The sequence below is a fragment of the Microcaecilia unicolor genome, chromosome 2 (genome assembly GCF_901765095.1).
Source record: "Microcaecilia unicolor chromosome 2, aMicUni1.1, whole genome shotgun sequence".
Classification (NCBI taxonomy): Eukaryota; Metazoa; Chordata; class Amphibia; order Gymnophiona; family Siphonopidae; genus Microcaecilia; species Microcaecilia unicolor.
Genome location: NC_044032.1, coordinates 431,349,789 through 431,369,951, shown reverse-complemented (window position 1 = coordinate 431,369,951; position 20,163 = coordinate 431,349,789). Strand labels below are relative to the sequence as shown.

At 47.4% G+C, this 20,163-nt stretch overlaps 1 protein-coding gene across 1 annotated transcript in view; it reads right to left on the bottom strand.

Moving 5' to 3' along the window:
- Positions 1 to 8,907: 8,907 nt before the first annotated feature.
- Positions 8,908 to 20,163, bottom strand: part of LOC115461167 (cytochrome P450 2U1-like) — a 118,923-nt gene continuing 107,667 nt past the window's right edge. The window contains exon 5 of the mRNA XM_030190791.1: positions 8,908 to 9,151. Coding sequence (XP_030046651.1) covers positions 8,973 to 9,151 — 179 coding nt within the window. The 3' untranslated portion in view covers positions 8,908 to 8,972. The remainder of the gene's footprint in view (positions 9,152 to 20,163) is intronic.

Here is a 20,163-nt window from a genome sequence, read left to right as displayed (position 1 = left end):
AAAACAGGGCACAATCTGACCCAGTTAGCAGGGGAGGAAAAGCACCAGGGGAGTAGAGCCCAGTACCCTACACCCACCACAATGCATTGCTAATGTGACTCTGCAGGGCACCTAACAGAAAAGGTGTCACACTCACCCGAGAGCCACATCGCAACCAGGGAAAGGCTGTCGGAGGATACAACACATTCTGCTGTCATGGAGGTGGGTACGGCATTTGAGGCTGGCATATAGGCTGGCAAAAAAGGTTTTTAGTTTTATTTTTTTAGTTTGGAAGGGGATGATTGGTGACCACTAGGGGAGTATGGGGAGGTCATCCCCCATTCCCTCCAGTGGTCATCTGGTCAGTTGGGGCACCTTTTTGAGGCTTGGTTGTGAAAATAAAAGGACCAAGTAAAGCTGGCGAAATACTGCTTAACGCCGCTTTTTTTCCCATTATCGGCGAAAGCCGACCATCTGGTAGCCACGCCCATGCCCGCCCAGCCTTCGCTTATCTACCGATACGCCCCCTTGAACATTCGCCGGCAAAGCAACGGGAAAGCGACGATGCAGTCAAAAATGCCGCTTTCGATTATACCAATTTCGCCACTTTAAAAAAATCGCTGACCATCTCCTGATTTGTGTCAGAAGATGGCCAGCGATCACTTTCGATTATAAGCTGGATAGTGACTCAGTAACAGAGGAAAGTGTTGAACTCATCAAAATTTAGTTGGAGAAGTGAAATACCAGCCTAGCTGTTAGAGTAGTGGACCGAGAAACAGAGCAGCCAAGGTTCAGATTCTGCTGCTTCCAGTGATGACCCCTGTGACGTTGGACAAGTCACTTAACCACTGGCTCAGGTACAGGTTTACTAGCATGTTTTATTATGAGTTATTAAGCATAAATGCAATTCAATGTATGTTACGTAATATAGCTTCCATTACTATCAATGGGGCGTATTTACAAATAATACGCATAAACTGTATGAATGCGCTTCTAGCTTTTTGGGGCAGGGAAATATCTCTTGACAGGTAAAATTTGGCAAGGCGAGTAATTAAGTCTAATCATCCAATCCCTTCCCCTGCTTTCTAGTCTGGTGTCCTCATAACTGACTAGCCTTACTGTACATGAGGCATGTTATAAAATAAATAAATATCATTTATACCCCACATTTTCCCACCACTGGCAGGCTCAATGTGGCTTACAACATTTAGGAAACAAACAGTAAAGTACAATAAATTGAAAGTGATATGGATGGCGTAAAGTTACAGGGGTAAGATAAAGTAATTGAGTTCATAAGATCTTTATAGGATTTGTAGTCCAGGAATCACAGATGCAGGACTGGATCTTTAGGGTAAGCTTGCCCAAATAAGTAGGTCTTGAGAGACTTCCTGAAAGTCAGATGATCTTGAACCGTTTTTACAGACTTAGGCAATGCATTCCACAAATGAGTGCTGATGTAGGAAAAAGTGGAAGCGTATGTGGTTTTATACTTGAGACCAGAACACGCAGGGTAATGGAGGTTTAAGTATGAACGAGAAGATCTAAGTGAATTCCTTGGTGGCAAGTTGACAAGGGCATCCATATAAGCTGGAGCTTCTCCGTAGAGGACCTTATGGACTAGGGTGCACATTTTAAAAGTTATTCGCTCCTGTACAGGAAGCCAGTGTAATTTCTCACGAAGTGGTCTGGAACTTTTGAACTTTGATGCACCGAAGATTAGTTGAGCCGTGTGTTCTGGGCAGTTTGTAGTTTTTTGAGAAGTAGGTCTTTGCACCCTGCGTATATGCCATTACAGTAATCGATTCGGCTTAAGACTAGTGATTGGACCAAATTACTAAATACGTCTCTTGGGAAAAAAGGCTTTAATCGTTTTAGTTTCCAGAGAGAGAAGAATATTTTATTGGTAGTTGAGTTGGTATGATCCATCAGTGTTAAGTTTCGGTCAACAATTACTCCTAGTATTTGTAGACTCTCAGAGATTGTCAGGGTAAGGCCAGGTGCATTTAAGGTAGAAGGTTTGAATCTGTTAAAGGGAGAGGAAAGGATAAGGCAATGAGTTTTCTCTGTATTAAGTTTTAATTTAAACGAGTTAGCCCAAGTGAGCATGGTGTTTATTCCAAGGCTGATTTCATTAGTTATTTCAGTGAAATTTGTCCTAAAAGGGATGTGGATAGTGAAGTCATCTGCATAGATAAATGGGTGAAGACCAAGCTTTGAAAGGGCTGTGGCCAGGGGAATCAGCATTACGTTGAAGAGAGTAGGGGAAAGAGGTGAGCCTTGAGGCACACCGCAGCCAGCTTGCCATGGAGGGCATAAACTTGAGTTGGATTTTACTTGGTAGGTTCTGGAGGTTAAAAAACCTTTCAGCCATGCTAATACATTTCCGTTGGATCCGAAGTAATTGAGGAGTCTTAATAGGATGGTGTGGTTTGACATGTCAAAAGCACTTGACATGTCGAATTGTAGAAGAATGCTTTTCCTTAAAGCTATTTCTTGCTTGAAGTTTGATAGAATTGTGACGAGCACAGTTTCAGTGCTATGAAGGGTATGGAATCCCGACTGTGATTCATGTAAAATGGAGAACTTATTCAGATAGTCATTGAGTTGTTTGTTCACCATGCTCTCCATTAATTTTACAAATAGAGGAATTGATGCAATTGGGCGATAGTTTGTTAGATCAGTACTACTTTTTTTGGCATCTTTTGGAATAGGGGTGAGTAATATGTTTCCATGGGTTCCAGGGAAGAATCTGTTTCCAAGCATGAAGTTTAAATGCTGTGTTAGTTCAGTAATGAAGCAAGTAGGGACGCTTTTATGTAAGTAGTTTGGGCATATGTCCAAGTTGCAAAACTTACTGGTAAATCTGCGGATCTCTTGCGTTACAGATTCGACAGTAAGTGTGGAAAAGTTCAAAAACATCTAGATCCGGAGCGAGGACATTTAAGAGGTAATCAAATCTGGAACTGCACTGAGGTATTTGACAGCACAATAATGTTTCTGTTTTCACTACTCTAAAAGGAACCTCCAAAACTAAAACACACTTCAGAAAAATGAGGCTCAGACTGCTCATACAAGGTTGCTCTGTGCTTCTCAGCTCAGTAATACCAGAATTTTACATAATCAGTTATAGAATAGTGAAAGTGAATTAGCGCATAAAATGATTCTTACTCCAGCTGATAGTATCAAAACCATTGGCTAGTATTATCTGTTGCTGTCAGCATCTGACATCAACTTAAGAGCCCCTGGAGAATTAAGAGCTCTTATCCTATATAATAAAACCCACCTCCAACGTTCTGAAGCTGCCTCCCTGGTGGACTGTGGCTGAAGCTTCCTGTGCTGTCACGTTACGTACTTCCACTTATGTCAGCCGCAGCAATGACCAACAGCACACCAGCATGAGGCCCCGCCCCTGCACGCTTGGCCCTTCTCTCTCTGTTAACTCTGGTCCCACCTTCATTTCCTGTTGCCGAAATGAGGGCGGGACCACAGCTAACACAGAGAGAAGTGCCGACGCTGCACCTGCACGCCATTTAACAATGCTTTTGCTTTCCCGTGAAGAGGATTTCTACAATTTGGAGCGAGTGCGCCTGGAACCATGGTACTCGGAGGGAGGGAGGGGTGACGCAGCAACTCGGAGGGAGGGAGACCCTGGAAATTGGAGGGAGGGAGGGGGGTGACCCTGGAACTCTAAGGGAAGGCGAGGGGGGTGACCTTGGAACTCAGAGGGAGGGAGAGGGGGGCCACCCTGGAACTCGGAGGGAAGGAGGGAGGGGCCACCCTGGAACTCGGAGGGAAGGAGGGAGACCATGGAACTCGGAGAGAGGGAGGGAGGGAGGAGGAGACCCTGGAACTCTGAGGGAGGGGGGAGGCAACCATGGAACTCGGAGGGAGACGGCCGACTCTGCAACTTGGAGGGAGGGGGATGACCCTGGAACTCGGAGGGAGGGAGGGGGGGGGTCGACCCTGGAACTCGAAGGGAGGGGGGATGACCCTGGAACTTGGAAGGAGGGAGCGGGGCCCATAGCACACACTCTCTCTCACATACACACTCGCACCCAGTCTCAGTCTCTCTGTCACACACTCACACATTCACTTTCTCTCTCTCACACAGTCAGTCTCATACAAACTCTATCAAACATACACACTCCGAGGACAACCTTGCTAGCGCCCGTTTCATTTGTGTCAGAAACAGGCCTGATATACTTGGAGGCATATTTTCAAAGCTCTTTGGGAGGTTAAGTTCCAAAGGTTTCTATGGAACTTTGGGAGGCTAAGTGCTTTGAAAATATGCCTCTTGGTCATCCACCAACGCGAGTTTATAGGTACTCCTTGTACAGATGGCTACAGGGGTAGGGGAGGGGAGGGGAGGAGAGAGAGGGTTGACGGGGTTTGTCAAATGGTTAGTATTTAATGTTAATAGTTATAACAGTTAAAGCTTTGTGAAATGTTACCAAGTTATATCAATCAGAAGATGGAACTGTATTAGCTGGTATTGATTTTGAATGGTTATGAAAAATGCATAAATAAAAACTTAAAAAAAAAGAAACGGGCCTGATTTACTAGTTGTGAATAAGGTGACCATTCTCAGTAATACTCAAAAACAGAAGCTCTTTGTTCATACTGAGAAATAAACAGTATCAATCTCCCTGTTCAGATGTGCATCACAATTACTCTGTAGCTTGATTAAGTACCTGGTCAAACACATGAGTATGCATGAAATACATCCCCATACAATGGATATCCAGAAAACCAGATTGGTTGATAACCCATGCTGTAGTCTATATCTTTCTGTTCTCTACCTCAAGCTGTCACTCACTTCAAAGAATAGAAGTCATGCACTCCTCATCACAGATGTCACAGCTCAAATTATAGCACTGGCATAGCCAGACAGCCAATTTTGGGTGGGTCTGAGCCCAAAGTGGGCGTGCACAAAATTTTCTCTGCTCCGCCCTACTCCCACCTCAAAATATAAATTACACTTTCTCTGAAGATGGCCAGAATTCCCTTTTGCCAAGGTTGACAAGCAGCAGCATCGTCACGAAGCCACTGATGCCAGCACCCCACACATATATATTGTTGGTGTCTCAAGGATGCTGTCGTTCACTGCAGCTTGGGAGAAGGGTGTTCTGGCTGTCTTTGGATGAATTCCACAACTGGGGATGGTTGGGGATTCCTACCAGCTATACAGCAAGGGTCAGGATCGATATTAACCTTGTTAGAGCCAAGGTCAGAAAACAGAGGAGACCCCCCCCCCCCCCCTCCACCTCCTTTCCAATTTTCCCACCTGCCATTACTATCACACCACAAAGGGTACAGGAGTGCACATTATGTGGCAACAATATCAAAATGCTTACTAACCAAACACATTATGAATCAATTTATTGTATCAACATATGTAATTTTTGTTTAATTTTTAAAGACAACTAGGCATCATGTAAGGCTCTAAAATAAACTATTGGATCTCCTATAGCGCATAGCTATTCTAGATCCAAAGCTCTCCAATTTGTCTTAATCATTTGCATCCATGGTCTTATTTTATCTTTTACATAAAAATGCACTTCTACTACTACTACTATTTAGCATTTCTATAGCGCTACAAGGCGTATGCAGCGCTGCACAAACGTAGAAGAAAGACAGTCCCTGCTCAAAGAGCTTACAATCTAATAGACAAAAAATAAAGTAAGCAAATCAAATCAATTAATGTGAATGGGAAGGAAGAGAGGAGGGTAGGTGGAGGCGAGTGGTTACGAGTCAAAAGCAATGTTAAAGAGGTGGGCTTTCAGTCTAGATTTAAAGGTGGCCAAGGATGGGGCAAGACGTAGGGGCTCAGGAAGTTTATTCCAGGCGTAGGGTGCGAAGTCTGGAGTTGGCAGTAGTGGAGAAGGGAACAGATAAGAAGGATTTATCCATGGAGCAGAGTGCACGGGAAGGGGTGTAGGGAAGGACGAGTGTGGAGAGATACTGGGGAGCAGCAGGGTTAGTAGAAGAAGTTTGAACAGGATGCGAAAACGGATAGGGAGCCAGTGAAGCGACTTGAGGAGAGGGGTAGTATGAGTAAAGCGACCCTGGCAGAAGACGAGACGGGCAGCAGAGTTTTGAACCGACTGGAGAGGGGAGAGGTGACTAAGTGGGAGGCCAGCAAGAAGCAGATTGCAGTAGTCTAAACGAGAGGTGACAAGGGTGTGGATGCGGGTTTTGGTAGAGTTCTCGGAAAGAAAGGGGCGGATTTTACAACAAAACTTTTTTTTTTAAACAGACAACAAAACAGTGCCCAGTTCACTTATCCGAGAATGCAGATAGAGCATTGTAGAGACTTGAACAACACACCGACAGACCCTCACCAAATAAAGATCACAAATTAAAAATAAAAATATTTAGAGAAAAATTGAGCTGGGAAACTTAGCATGTATTACATCAATGGAGAAAGAAAAACAGAAATGCATTTACTTTTCTAATGAACACAATACAAAGACATGTATTATGCACATTTCCCAAAGCTAACATATTCAATTTAAAGCATTTAAAATAAAATTATTTTTTCTACCTTTATGTTCTGGACATTTTATTTTTCCATCATGGTAGTTCTGGTTTCTCTTTTCTGCTTTCATGTCTGTTGTCTGCTAATTCTCCTTCAAGTGGCTGTTGTCCATTTGTCTTTTCTCCTCTCTCCTGTCTATTCCCTCACTACACCTGCCTCTGATATATTGATTGTTCCTTTTAGCTCTTTCCTCTTTTTTTTTCTTTTCTGCTCTCTGTCAGCTCAAATTTAACCCTCTATCACCCTTCTCCTTTTTACTTTTCAGCCATCTATCAAATTTCCATCTTCTCTCACAAAATAGCCCCGACAAAACAGCCTTGTAACAAAATAGCCCTTGACAAAATGGCCCAGAACAAAATAGCCTCTCCAACAAAATAACCCTTGACAATCTAGCCCCTAGACAAAATAACCCCCCCGAAAAAAATAACATCACAAAAAAAAGATGATAAACTACAAGTGAAATCTTCACTGATAAAGGCTCCTACCAGGATTGGGGGGGGGGGGGGGGGGGCTAATTTGTCAGGGGCTATATTGTGGGCAGGCTGTTTTGACAGTGGCTGTTATGTCGGGAGATTTTTTGTTTGGAACTTTATTGAGGACATTTTGTCGGGGCTTTTTTGATGGGGCTATTTTTACTCTCCGCAATCACTATCCTCTCATTCATTTCCTTGCCATCCCCTCCTGGCCTCTCCCGCATGATTTTCACCATCCCCTCCACCCTTCTAGCCCAGCTGCTGCTTCCTCTTTCTCCCCATCTCCACTCTTGTAGCCTGACATCTCCCTGTCCCTTTTCTTCCCTCTGGCTCGCTCCCTCATTTCTCTAGTATTTCTCCCTCTCTCTTCCCTCACTCCCACTGTCCGGAATCTCTCTATCACTCCCTTCTGCTCTTGGATCCAACATCTCTCTCTTTCTCTCCTCTCATCTACCCCATGTTCAAAATCTCTCCCTTTCTCCTATTGTCCACCATCTCTCTCGTTCCCTCCCTTGTGCCCACAATCTCTTCCCCCTCCCCATGCAGCATTTTCTTCCTTCCTCCTGTCCACTACCTTGACCAACATTTCTGCCTCTATCCCGTGTGCCATCTCTCCCTCCCCTCCACCCCATGTCCTACATTTCTCTCTCTCTCACCCTCCATGGACATAAAAGTCAGGGGAGATGCTGCAACAATTCTCCCTCTCTCACCCTCCTTGCAGCATCTCCCCCTCCCCTCTCACCCTTATGTCCAATATTCCTTCCTCTCACCCCTCTCACTCTCCATGCAGCCTCTCTTCCACCCCTCCATCCCCATGTCCAACATTTCTCCCTCTCTTATCCCTCTCCCCCTCCCCCCTTATGTTCAACAATTCTCCCACTATCACCCCCCACCCCTCCTGCAGCATCTCTCCTTCCCTACTCCACCTTACAACTCTCCTTGTATGAATGAATGGAGTCCCTGGCAGCAGCAGCGAGAGGAGCAAATTGGATGTGCGTGCTCCTGCATCTCTCTCACTTATGCATCACTCGACTTGCCTGAACAGGTCCCTGGCAGGCAGCAGCGATTCCCACACGCTGCCTCCTGCTAAGCTGGAAGCCTTCTTTCTGCCACGTTCCACCTAGTCAGAAACAGGAAGTTGCAACAGAGGGGGGCAGGATGCGGCAGAAAAGTGGTTGCTGGCTTAGTGGCAGGCAGCGTGTGGGAATCGCTGCCACTGCTGGGGAACCCATTCATACAAGAGCGATGCTTAAGGGAGGGAGATGCAGGACTGCGGAAGCCCAGCCTGCTCCCCTCCACGCCAGCGATCTGATGTTAAAGGTGTAGCACTGCTAGGTCAGGGTGGGCCTGAGCCCAAACTGGGTGGGCCAGGTGGCTATGCCCCTGAATTATAGCTAACAACCTGCATTTTCACAAGACATGCCAAATTGCTTATTTCCCAATACGGGCAAAGTTGTCTTTTTCTAATAAGCAATAGATAAAAAGAATCATAAAATAATGATATAAAATGTATAAGTGTGGTCAAAAGAGGCACATAATGCCTGTGTGGACATTATTGTATTATTAAAAACAGTGAAGCAGATGCCATCTTTGAGATAAGATGAAAAATGTAGCTTCAGCCTGTCAGCTAAGAAGCATGTTGAAGCACCATGCCACCTTAGAAGTCTATTTTTTCTGTTCCATACTGTGGTAAGAAGAAAAATGACACACAAGAAGCAAAATTACATTATGAACAAGCAAAATTTAAAAAACATTTTTATAGCAGCACATTATTTTCATTAAAAAAAATTGACATTCCAAACAATTTCACTGGCCCATTACTGCACCAATAACCTAGTAAATTAATTTTCCTTCCCTAGATTCAACTGGCTTTATGTAAGCCTTTAATTAATCAACTGAACCAGCTTTTTTTTTTTTTTTAGTAGAATATATCTTTTCCATGAAATGAACAGTCCCACAGCTATGCCAAAGTGCGGTTGATTTCATCTGCTGGATATGGCAACGTTGAATGGAGACGGAGCTAAGGTCAGACCAAACTTTCCCTTTAATGACGGTTTATTGGTTTCATCAGACAAACGAAAGGTAAAAGTCCGCAGGAGATTCACAAACATCAAAAATACTTCTATTTTGGCCAACTGCTCACCCATGCAAACACGACGACCTTAAAAAAAAGAAATACAAACATTAAGTATTTTATTGTGTTTTAAACATGTAAACGAGAACAGCATGCAACAGCAGCAGGAGGAATATAGAAATATGAAATCACAAATCATGCAACCACCTCCCATATGCCTCGGCATACAGATGCTTAAATCCCCTCTAATACACAATAATATCTATCAAAGTAAAACTCCCCCCCTACTCACACCATAACCCCAAACTCTGTTGGATTGCCCAGTGGATTCTTCAGAACAATCTCCCCCAGCTTCCCCCCTCCCTTTGTACCCTCCCCTCCCCCAATCTAACCAACTGACATCATACAATCTCTCATCCCCCCTCAGACGTTCTGAAGCTCACTCCATCTGTCCTGAACTCCTGTCCTCCTGGTAGGCTAGGCTATTCGGACTACTCACCCTCAGTCTCAGCCATGCCCATCTGGGCCGTAGGCCACGCCCCATCTGCACATAAAAAGCACCCTCAACGTTCTAAAGCATACTCTGAGGCTTCAACAGTTCGTATGTTCGAAGCTCTGTAACCATTTTTAAGCACACTACATCTCTGCCCCGCCCTGACCTATCAGAGAAGGGAGGAGTTTCACAGCTGCACCGCTCTGACCTATGAAAGGGAACTGAAACAGGAAAAGGGAGGAGCTTCACACCGAATGACGGACCTATCAGAGGGAAGTCAAATAGAAGAAGGGAGGAGCGTCAGAGGCCAAGGGGACGGCCGTATCTACGTCTCATAGGTTTCCTTGCTTTCTTTTCAGTGTATTGCAGCTGCAGCCACTTAGGTAAGTCTAGCAAGCCTGTCAGCTACTGAATACAGAAAGCAAAAGATAGCATGTGGGAACTTGCTCCATTTAGTTCTCTGGAATGCAGTGATTATTATACAAATGGTCTTGCTTTCATTATTTTGGTAGGGGCTGCCTTCATGACTGTCCACAGTCCTCCCAGTCCTAACACCTGACAGGGGGGACAGGGAAGGACACTCACTGTCTCACATATGCACTCGCACACACTCATTCTCACATACACACACGCTCTCTCACAGACACACTCACACCCACTCTCTGTCACACACACACACTTGCACATTCTCACTCTCACACAGTCACTCTCACAGACACTCTCTCAAACATACACACTCCGCGCAAAACCTTGCTAGCGCCCGTTTCATTTCAGCCAGAAACGGGCCTTTTTTACTAGTAAGAAATAAAAACAATGAAAAGCAGTTATTACATTATATTACTTAGTACTTATAATCCGCCTACATCAATTTCTAGTTTGAAGCGGATTATATTGAGTACCAGCAATAAAGTCTGGGAAGTACAACTAATATTTTTATGAAACCAACCATTAAAAATAGACGGTGGATGGAAGGGGCAGGGAGAGAGAGGGCAGACGGTGGATGGAAGGGGCAGGGAGAGAGAGGGCAGACAGTGAATGGAAGGGGACAGGAGAGAGAGAAGGCAGACACTGGATGGCAGGGAGAGTGTGAAGACAGATGCTGAATGGAAGGGAGACAGTGAAAAGAAGATGAGGAAAGCTGAAACCAGTGACAGCAAACTGTAAATAAAATATATTTTTTTCTTTTTTTGCTTTAGGATAAAGTAGTATTGTAGCTGAGTTAATAAATGTATAAATAGAACATGGAAATAAGATAAATCTTTTTATTGGACTAATTTTAATACATTTTGACTAACTTTCAGAGAACAAAACCCCCTTCCCTCAGGTCAGGATAGGATACTGTAACAGCACTATACTGTATTGACCTGAGGAAGGAGGTTATGGCCTCTGATAGCTAAATGTATTAGTCCAATAAAATGGTATTATTTTATTTTCTATATTTCTTTTATTTCAATTTGTTAATTTGTAAAGTGGTGATTGGTATTTGTTAGTTTTTTCAAATTTACATCTGCTATCTTTATATTTTGCACAGTACTAGGGGACATTTTCTGTATCTGTGGTGTGTTACATTGTATGCAGAATCTGGCATCTTGGGGGTTCAGTTTAATTTTTGTCTAAATAGAAAGTTTATGATTTCTTATTCCATAGTGGATTAGGGTATATCTGTGTTTGTGAAAAAGACATGGCTTTCAGTTGGCACTGACTGTGCAAAATCGATGATCTGTACTATTCTGGCTGGTTTTGTTTTACAATAGGTGAATTGATGTTCTAATGCTCACTGTAGTGTTTAAGATGCTTTCCTTTTCCTTGTCTGACTCGTAGAAGTTACTGTTTATGGTATGGGAGAATTGCTCTGTAGGTCCTGAGTGTTTTGTATTCTCGGTATGCCTAGTACTGGATTTTGGAGGGGGGTGTTAAAAAAATGACCAGCCCCAGGTGTCAATTACCCTAGGTACGCCACTGCTCCCTGTACTGCCCTGGTGTTCTAGTGAGAGCCCCCTCTTTCCTGCCCAGAGTGCCTGCGGACTGTTTGCTGACTCCGGTCCCGACAGGAGCCTGTTTCGCATTAGCCGCTTTGTCAAGGGAATATTGCCGGTGTACAGTCTCGGTTCATTAATGTACACTAGGAACTACACGCAGATAAGTGACACAGTTTGATTCTGGTTTAAATTGAACAAACAAGTTTTGCTACAGGCAGTTTGGCTTCAGGCTGAGCACCGAGAGAGTTGCGCCTGGCACTGCAAAGACTGTGGCAGTTTAAAGTTGAATGTTTGCAGTTAATTGATCGTTTCCTGCAACTCTCAGAAGCTCCATTAACAATGCTGCAGCCTATACACAGTGTGTGTTGCTAAAAGACAGGCTACCGATCTGTTAGTGCATCTCATCACAACAATTAGTAAACACAAAAATAAAAAAAGTGGTGAACTAAGATATTTAAATGTACGGGTAAAGCACCGGTTAGACTATTCAGTTATGTTTTTTGTTGCACTACGGGAGGCTGGGGGCAGTCAATGATTATAAATTGTCACACAGGACAGGCTGACCTTTTAAAGGACAGTAATAGCCTAAAGTGACTGTATGAGACGTCCCCTTATAAGATAGCAGCTCGGAGTATTGTGTGTTCCACCAATTGTTGGTTGTGTATGATTCATTGTATATAGGTGGTACACTGCCATAACAAAAATTTTTTTGAATATCCTAGAAATAAGCAGTGGATTTTCCCCAAGTCAATTTAATAACGGTCTATGGACTTTTCCTTTAGGAAGCCATCCAGACCCTTTTTAAACCCCGCTAAGCTAACTGCCTGTACCACATTCTCTGGCAATGAATTCCAGAGTTTAATTACATGTTGAATGGAAAAAAAAGTTTCTCAGATTTATTAAATTTAGTACTTAGTAGCTTCATCACATGCCCCCTAGTCCTAGTATTTTTGGAAAGAGTAAACAAACGATTCATGTCTACCCGTTCCACTCCACTCATGATTTTATAGACCTCTATCATATCTTCCCTCAGCCGTCTCTTCTCCAAGCTGAAGAGCCCTAGATGCTTCAGCCTTTCCTCATAGGGAAGTCAGGAGTGGAGGAGTGGCCTAGTGGTTAGGGTGGTGGCCTCTGGTTCTGGGGAACTGAGTTCAATTCCCACTTCAGGCACAGCCAGCTCCTTGTGACTCTAGGCAAGTCACTTAACCCTCCATTGCCCCAGGTACAAATAAGTACCTAAGCCACATTGAGCCTGCCATGAGTGGGAAAGCATGGGGTATAAAAAAAAAACCATCCCATCTCTTTTATCATTTTTGTCGCCCTTCTCTGTACCTTTTCTAATTCCATTATATCTTTTTTGAGATGTGGTGACCAGAATTGAACACAATATTCGAGGTGTGGTCACACCATGGACCAGTACAAAGGCATTATAACGTCCTCGCTTTTATTTTCCATTTCTTTCCCAATAATACCTAGCATTCTATTTGCTTTCTTAGCCGCTGCAGCACACTGTGCAGAGGATTTCAACGTATCATCAACAACGACGCTGAGATCCCTTTCTTGGTCGGTGACTCCTAATGTGGAGCCATGTATTATGTAGCTATAGTTCAGGTTAGCGAATGATACATACCTGTAGCAGGTGTTCTCCGAGGACAGCAGGCTGATTGTTCTCACGACTGGGTTGACGTCCACGGCAGCCCCCACCAACCGGAACAAAACTTTGCGGGCGGTCCCGCACGCAGGGTACACCCACCGCGCATGCGCGGCCGTCTTCCCGCCCGTGCGCGACCGTTCCCGCTCAGTTGAATAACAAGCAAAAATGAGTAAAAACGCAACTCCAAAGGGGAGGAGGGAGGGTAGGTGACAACAATCAGCCTGCTGTCCTCGGAGAACACCTGCTACAGGTATGTATCATTCGCTTTCTCCGAGGACAAGCAGGCTGCTTGTTCTCACGACTGGGGTATCCCTAGCTCTCAGGCTCACTCAAAACAAGAACCCAGGTCAATGGAACCTCGCAACGGCGAGGGTATAACAGAAATTGACCTACGAAGAACAACTAACTGAGAGTGCAGCCTGACCAGAATAAATTCGGGTCCTGGAGGGTGGAGTTGGATTTAAACCCCAAACAGATTCTGCAGCACCGACTGCCCGAACCGACTGTCGCGTTGGGTATCCTGCTGGAAGCAGTAATGTGATGTGAATGTGTGGACAGATGACCACGTCGCAGCCTTGCAAATCTCTTCAATAGTGACTGACTTCAAGTGGGCCACCGACGCTGCCATGGCTCTGACACTATGAGCCGTGACATGACCCTCAAGAGTCAGCCCAGCCTGGGCGTAAGTGAAGGAAATGCAATCTGCTAGCCAATTGGAGATGGTGCGTTTCCCGACAGCGACTCCTTTCCTATTGGGGTCGAAAGAAACAAACAATTGGGCGGACTGTCTGAGGGGCTGTGTCCGCTCCAAGTAGAAGGCCAATGCTCTTTTGCAGTCCAATGTGTGCAACTGACGTTCAGCAGGGCGGGTATGCGGTCTGGGAAAGAATGTTGGCAAGACAATTGACTGGTTAAGATGGAACTCCGACACCACCTTTGGCAGGAACTTAGGGTGAGTACGGAGCACTACTCTGTTATGATGAAATTTAGTATACGGAGCATGAGCTACCAGGGCTTGAAGCTCACTGACCCTACGAGCTGAAGTAACTGCCACCAAGAAAATGACCTTCCAGGTCAAGTACTTCAGATGGCAGGAGTTCAGTGGCTCAAAAGGAGGTTTCATCAGCTGGGTGAGGACGACGTTGAGATCCCATGACACTGCAGGAGGCTTGACAGGGGGCCTTGACAAAAGCAAGCCTCTCATGAATCGAACGACTAAAGGCTCTTCAGAGATGGCTTTACCCTCCACACGATAATGGTAAGCAGTAATCGCACTAAGGTGATTCCTTACTGAGTTGGTCTTGAGGCCAGACTCTGATAAATGCAGAAGGTATTCAAGCAGGTTCTGTGCAGGACAAGAACGAGGTTCTAGGGCCTTGCTCTCACACCAAACGACAAACCTCCTCCACTTGAAAAAGTAACTCTTTTTAGTGGAATCCTTCCTAGAGGCAAGCAAGACACGGGAGACACCCTCCGACAGACTCAACGAAGCGAAGTCTACGCCCTCAACATCCAGGCCGTGAGAGCCAGAGACTGAAGGTTGGGGTGCAGAAGCGCTCCGTCGTTCTGCGAAATGAGAGTCGGAAAACACTCCAATCTCCACAGTTCTTCGGAGGACAACTCCAGAAGAAGAGGGAACCAGATCTGGCGGGGCCAAAAAGGCGCTATCAGAATCATGGTGCCGTGGTCTTGCTTGAGCTTCAGTAAGGTCTTCCCCACCAAAGGTATGGGAGGATAAGCATACAGGAGGCCGGTCCCCCAATGGAGGAGAAAGGCATCCGACGCTAGCCTGCCGTGTGCCTGTAGTCTGGAACAGAACAGAGGCAGCTTGTGGTTGGTCTGAGAGGCGAAAAGGTCCACCGAGGGGGTGCCCCACTCTCGGAAGATCTTGCGTACCACTCTGGAATGGAGCGACCACTCGTGCGGTTGCATGACTCTGCTCAGTCTGTCGGCCAGACTGTTGTTTACACCTGCCAGGTATGTGGCTTGGAGAAGCATGCCGAACTGGCAAGCCCAACGCCACATCCCGAAGGCTTCCTGACACAGGGGGCGAGATCCGGTGCCCCCCTGCTTGTTGATGTAATACATTGCAACCTGATTGTCTGTCCGGATTTGGATAATTTGGCAGGACAGCCGATCTCTGAAAGCCTTCAGTGCGTTCCAGACTGCTCAGAGCTCCAGGAGGTTGATCTGCAGATCCTTTTCCTGGAGGGACCACAGTCCTTGGGTGTGAAGCCCATCGACATGAGCTCCCCACCCCAGGAGAGACGCATCCGTCGTCAGCACTTTCGTGGGCTGTGGAATTTGGAATGGGCGTCCCCAGGTCAAATTGGTCCGAATGGTCCACCAGTGCAGTGAAGTGCGGCAACTGGTGGAGAGGCGGATGGCAGCTTCTAGATTCCCGGTGGCTTGGCACCACTGGGAAGCTAGGGTCCATTGAGCAGATCTCATGTGAAGACGAGCCATGGGAGTCACATGAACTGTGGAGGCCATATGACCTAGGAGTCTCAACATTGCCGAGCTGTGATCTGCTGAGACGCTCTGGTCTGGGAAGCCAGGGACAGGAGGTTGTTGGCCCTCGCTTCGGGAAGGAATGCCTGAGCTGTCTGAGTATTCAGCAGAGCTCCTATGAATTCCAGAGATTTGGCTGGCTGGAGATGGGACTTTGGGTAATTTATCACAAACCCCAGCAGCTCCAGGAGGTGAATAGTGCACTGCATGGACCGGAGAGCTCCTGCCTCCGAGGTGTTCTGTACCAGCCAATCGTCGAGATATGGGAACACGTGCACTCCCAGCTTGCATAGATACGCCGCGACCACCACGAGGCACTTCGTGAACACCCGTGGGGCAGAGGCGAGCCCAAAGGGCAGTACACAATACTGAAAGTGCCGTGTGCCCAGGCGGAATCTGAGATACTGTCTGTGAGCTGGCAGTATCAGGATGCGAGTGTATGCGTCCTTTAAATCCAGGGAACATAGCCAATCGTTTTTCTGAATCATTGGCAGAAGGGTGCCCAAGGAAAGCATCCTGAACTTCTCTTTGACCAGGTATTTGTTCAGGCCTCTCAGGTCTAGGATGGGGCGCATCCCCCCTGTTTTCTTTTCCACAAGGAAGTACCTGGAATAGAATCCCTGCCCTTCCTGCCCGGGTGGTACGAGCTCGACCACATTGGCGCTGAGAAGGGCGGAGAGTTCCTCTGCAAGTACCTGCTTGTGATGGGAGCTGAAGGATTGGGCTCCCGGAGGACAATTTGGTGGAGGGGAGGCCAAATTCAGGGCGTAGCCGCACCGCACTATTTGGAGAACCCACTGGTCGGAGGTTATAAGAGGCCACCTTTGGTGAAAAAATTTTAACCTCCCCCCGACTGGCAGATCGTCCGGTACGGACACTTTGATGGCGGCTATGTTCCCGTGGATCCAGTCAAAAGCCCGTCCCCGGCTTTTGCTGTGGAGGCGCAGTGGGCTGCTTAGGCGCACGCTGTTGACGGGAATGAGCGCGCTGGGACTGTCCCTGTGCCTGATGAGGCCTTCGGGCCGGCTGGGTGTACCTATGCTTGTTATAGGCGTAGGGCGCAGCCTGCCTGGCCCGGGAAAAACATCCACCTGCTGAGGTGGATGCTGAAGGCGCCCGGTGGGAGAGTTTGTCGAGGGCGGTTTCCCGCTGATCCAGTTGGTCCACCAACTGCTCGACCTTCTCACCAAAAATATTATCCCCCCGGCAAGGGACATCGGCCAGTCTCTGCTGGGTGCGGTTGTCCAGGTCAGAGGCACGCAGCCATGACAGCCTGCGCATCACTATACCTTGGGCCGCAACACGAGATGCCACGTCACAGGTGTCATAAATACCCCTGGACAGGAACTTTCTGCACGCCTTCAGCTGCCTGACCACCTCCTGAAAAGGCCTGGACTGCTCCGGGGGGAGCTTGTCGACCAGGTCCACCAGTTGCTTTACATTATTCCGCATGTGTATGCTCGTGTAGAGCTAGTAAGACTGGATGCGGGTCACGAGCATGGAAGATTGGTAGGCTTTCCTCCCAAACGAGTCCAGAGTGCGAGACTCCCGCCCCGGGGGTGCCGAAGCGGTATCCCTCGAACTCCGTGCCCTCTTGAGAGCAGAGTCCACGACCGCCGAGTCATGAGGCAATTGAGGCCGCATTAACTCTGGGTCCGAGTGGATCCTGTATTGGGACTCCGCTTTTTTGGGGATGGTGGGATTAGATAATGGTCTCAATTAGTTCCGAAGCAGTGTCTCTTTGAGAACATTGTGCAACGGCACCGTGGAGGACTCTCTAGGTGGTGATGGATAGTCGAGGACCTTGAGCATCTCAGCCCTCGGCTCATCCACAGAGACCACGGGGAAGGGAATGCAAATAGACATATCCCTGACAAAGGAGGCAAAGGAGAGGCTCTCAGGTGGCGAGAGCTTTCTCTCTTGTGAAGGAGTGGGGTCGGAGGGAAGGCCCACAGACTCCTCTGAGGAGAAATATCTGGGGTCCTCCTCCTCCCCCCACGAAGCCTCTTCCTCGGTGTCGGACATGAGCTCCTGCAGCTCAGTCCTCAACCGGGCCCGGCTCAACGTCGAGGCACCGAGGCCTCGGTGGCGTCGTCGAGCGGTAGACTCCCGCGCCGGCAGGGATGAAGCTCCCTCCATCGATGTCGATGGGGACTCCACCTGCGTGGCGGTTGAGACCGGCGCCGCAAGCGGCGTCGAAGGCCTCGGCACCGGGCTAGAGCACGCTGGCGCCTCGAGGGCGCAAGCACCCCCAGCGCCGGCACAGTCTGGCGCATCAGCCCTTCCAGGATCCCCGGAAGGATGGCTCGGAGGCACTCGTCTAGGCCCGCAGTCGGGAAAGGCGAGGGGGCCGGTAGAGGTGTCGGTGCCGGAAGCTGGTCGGGTCCAGGAGACGGCACCGAAGTGCTGGCACCCTGGCGTGACGATACCTCTACCACCGAGGGAGACCTCTCCTCTCGGCGCTGCCGCTTCCTCGGCGTCGAATCATCCCTGGCGCCGGGAGCCGGATGCGCCGTGGGCGACCGATGACGGTGCTTCTTTGCCTTTTTTCGGTGCCCGTCATCGACGCTTGGTGGAACAGAAGAGGAGGAAGTAGATCCCCCTTGGCCTCGAGGGATCGGGTCCGACAGGGTTCGGTCCCGAAGGCCCTGGGTAGAGGGAGTGACCGGGGCCGATTGCCCACGTGGCCTCTCACCGGCGGGCCGACGGGACCTGTGCTCCTGGGGTCGGTGCCGTCGGTGCCAATTTCGTGGACATCGGTACCGGTACCGAAGATCCGGCCGTCGACACCGATGCCGTCGACGTCGAGGGGCCGGCGCAAGTTCCAAAAAGACGGTCCCGTAGAACTTGCCTCGCTACCTGTGTCCGTTTCCGGAGACCGAGACACAAGGTGCACGTCTTGGTATCGTGCTCCGGCCCGAGGCACTGGAGGCACCAAGCGTGAGTGTCAGTCTGCGAGATATGCCGGCCGCACCGACCACACTTTTTAAATCCACTCGGGACCTTCGAGGACATCGACGGAAAAATCGCGTCAACGAAGTCAAAGTCGTCGATGGTGGCGGTAAAATTCACACCTCGAAAATAAATGGACCGCGAGACGCCCCCGCTAAAAGACGAGGGAAAAACAAAGTTCTGCGGTTTTTTTTTTAAACAAAATAAAACAGAAAACGGAGAACAACGAAGGAGAAAAAAAACTCGCGGCGAAAGCGCAATCCGGTTTTCGGGGCTGACAGAGAGAGAGACGAACGCGGCTCTCTCCAGTGCGGAAAAGAAAAGACTGAGCGGGAACGGTCGCGCACGTGCGGGAAGACGGCCGCGCATGCGCGGTGGGCGTACCCTGCGTGCGGGACCGCCCGCAAAGTTTTGTTCCGGTTGGTGGGGGCTGCCGTGGACATCAACCCAGTCGTGAGAACAAGCAGCCTGCTTGTCCTCGGAGAACCTCTTTCCCACATGCATCACTTTGCACTTGCTCACATTAAACATCTGCCATTTAGACGGCCAGTCTCGTAAGGTCCTCTTGTAATTTTTCACAATCCTCTCGCGATTTAACAACTTTGAATAACTTTGTGTCATCCTGCAAATTTAATTACCTCACTAGTTACTCCCATCTCTAGATCATTTATAAATGTTAAAAAGCAGCGGTCCCAACATAGACCCCACTATCTACCCTTCTCCATTGAGCATACTGACCATTTAACCCTACTCTCTGTTTTCTATCCTTTAACCAGTTTTTAAACCACAATAGGACACTACCTCCTATCCCATGACTCTCCAATTTCTTCTGGAGTCTTTCATGAGGTACTTTGTCAAATGCCTTTCGGAAATCTAGATACACAATATCAACTGGCTCACCTTTATCCACATGTTTATTCACCCCTTCAAAGAAATGTAGTAGATTGGTGAGGCAAGATTTCACTTCACTAAATTCATGTTGTCTTTGTCTCATTAATCAATGTCTCATTAATCCATGTTTCTGAATATGCTCTGTAATTTTGTTGTTTATAATAGTCTCTACCATTCTGCCTGGCACCGACGTCAGGCTCACCGGTCTATAATTTCCCAGATTCCCTTTGGAACCTTTTAAATATTTGCGTTACATGGGTTACCCTCCAATCTTCCGGTACCAAGCTCGATTTTAAAGATAAATTACATATTACTAACAATAGTTCCGCCAGTTCATATTGCAATTCTGTCAATACTCTGGGATGAATACCATCCGGTCCAGGAGACTTGCTACTCTTCAATTTGTCAAATTGCCCCATTACATCCTCTAGGTTTATAGAGATTTCATTCAGTTTCTCCGACTCGTCAGCTTCGAATACCATTTCTGGCACCAGTATTTCTCCCAAATCTTCCTCGGTGAAGACCGAAGCAAAGAATTCATTTAATCTCTCTGCTATGGCTTTGTCTTCCCTGATCGCCCCTTTTACCCCTGGTCATCTAGCGGTCCAACCAATTCTTT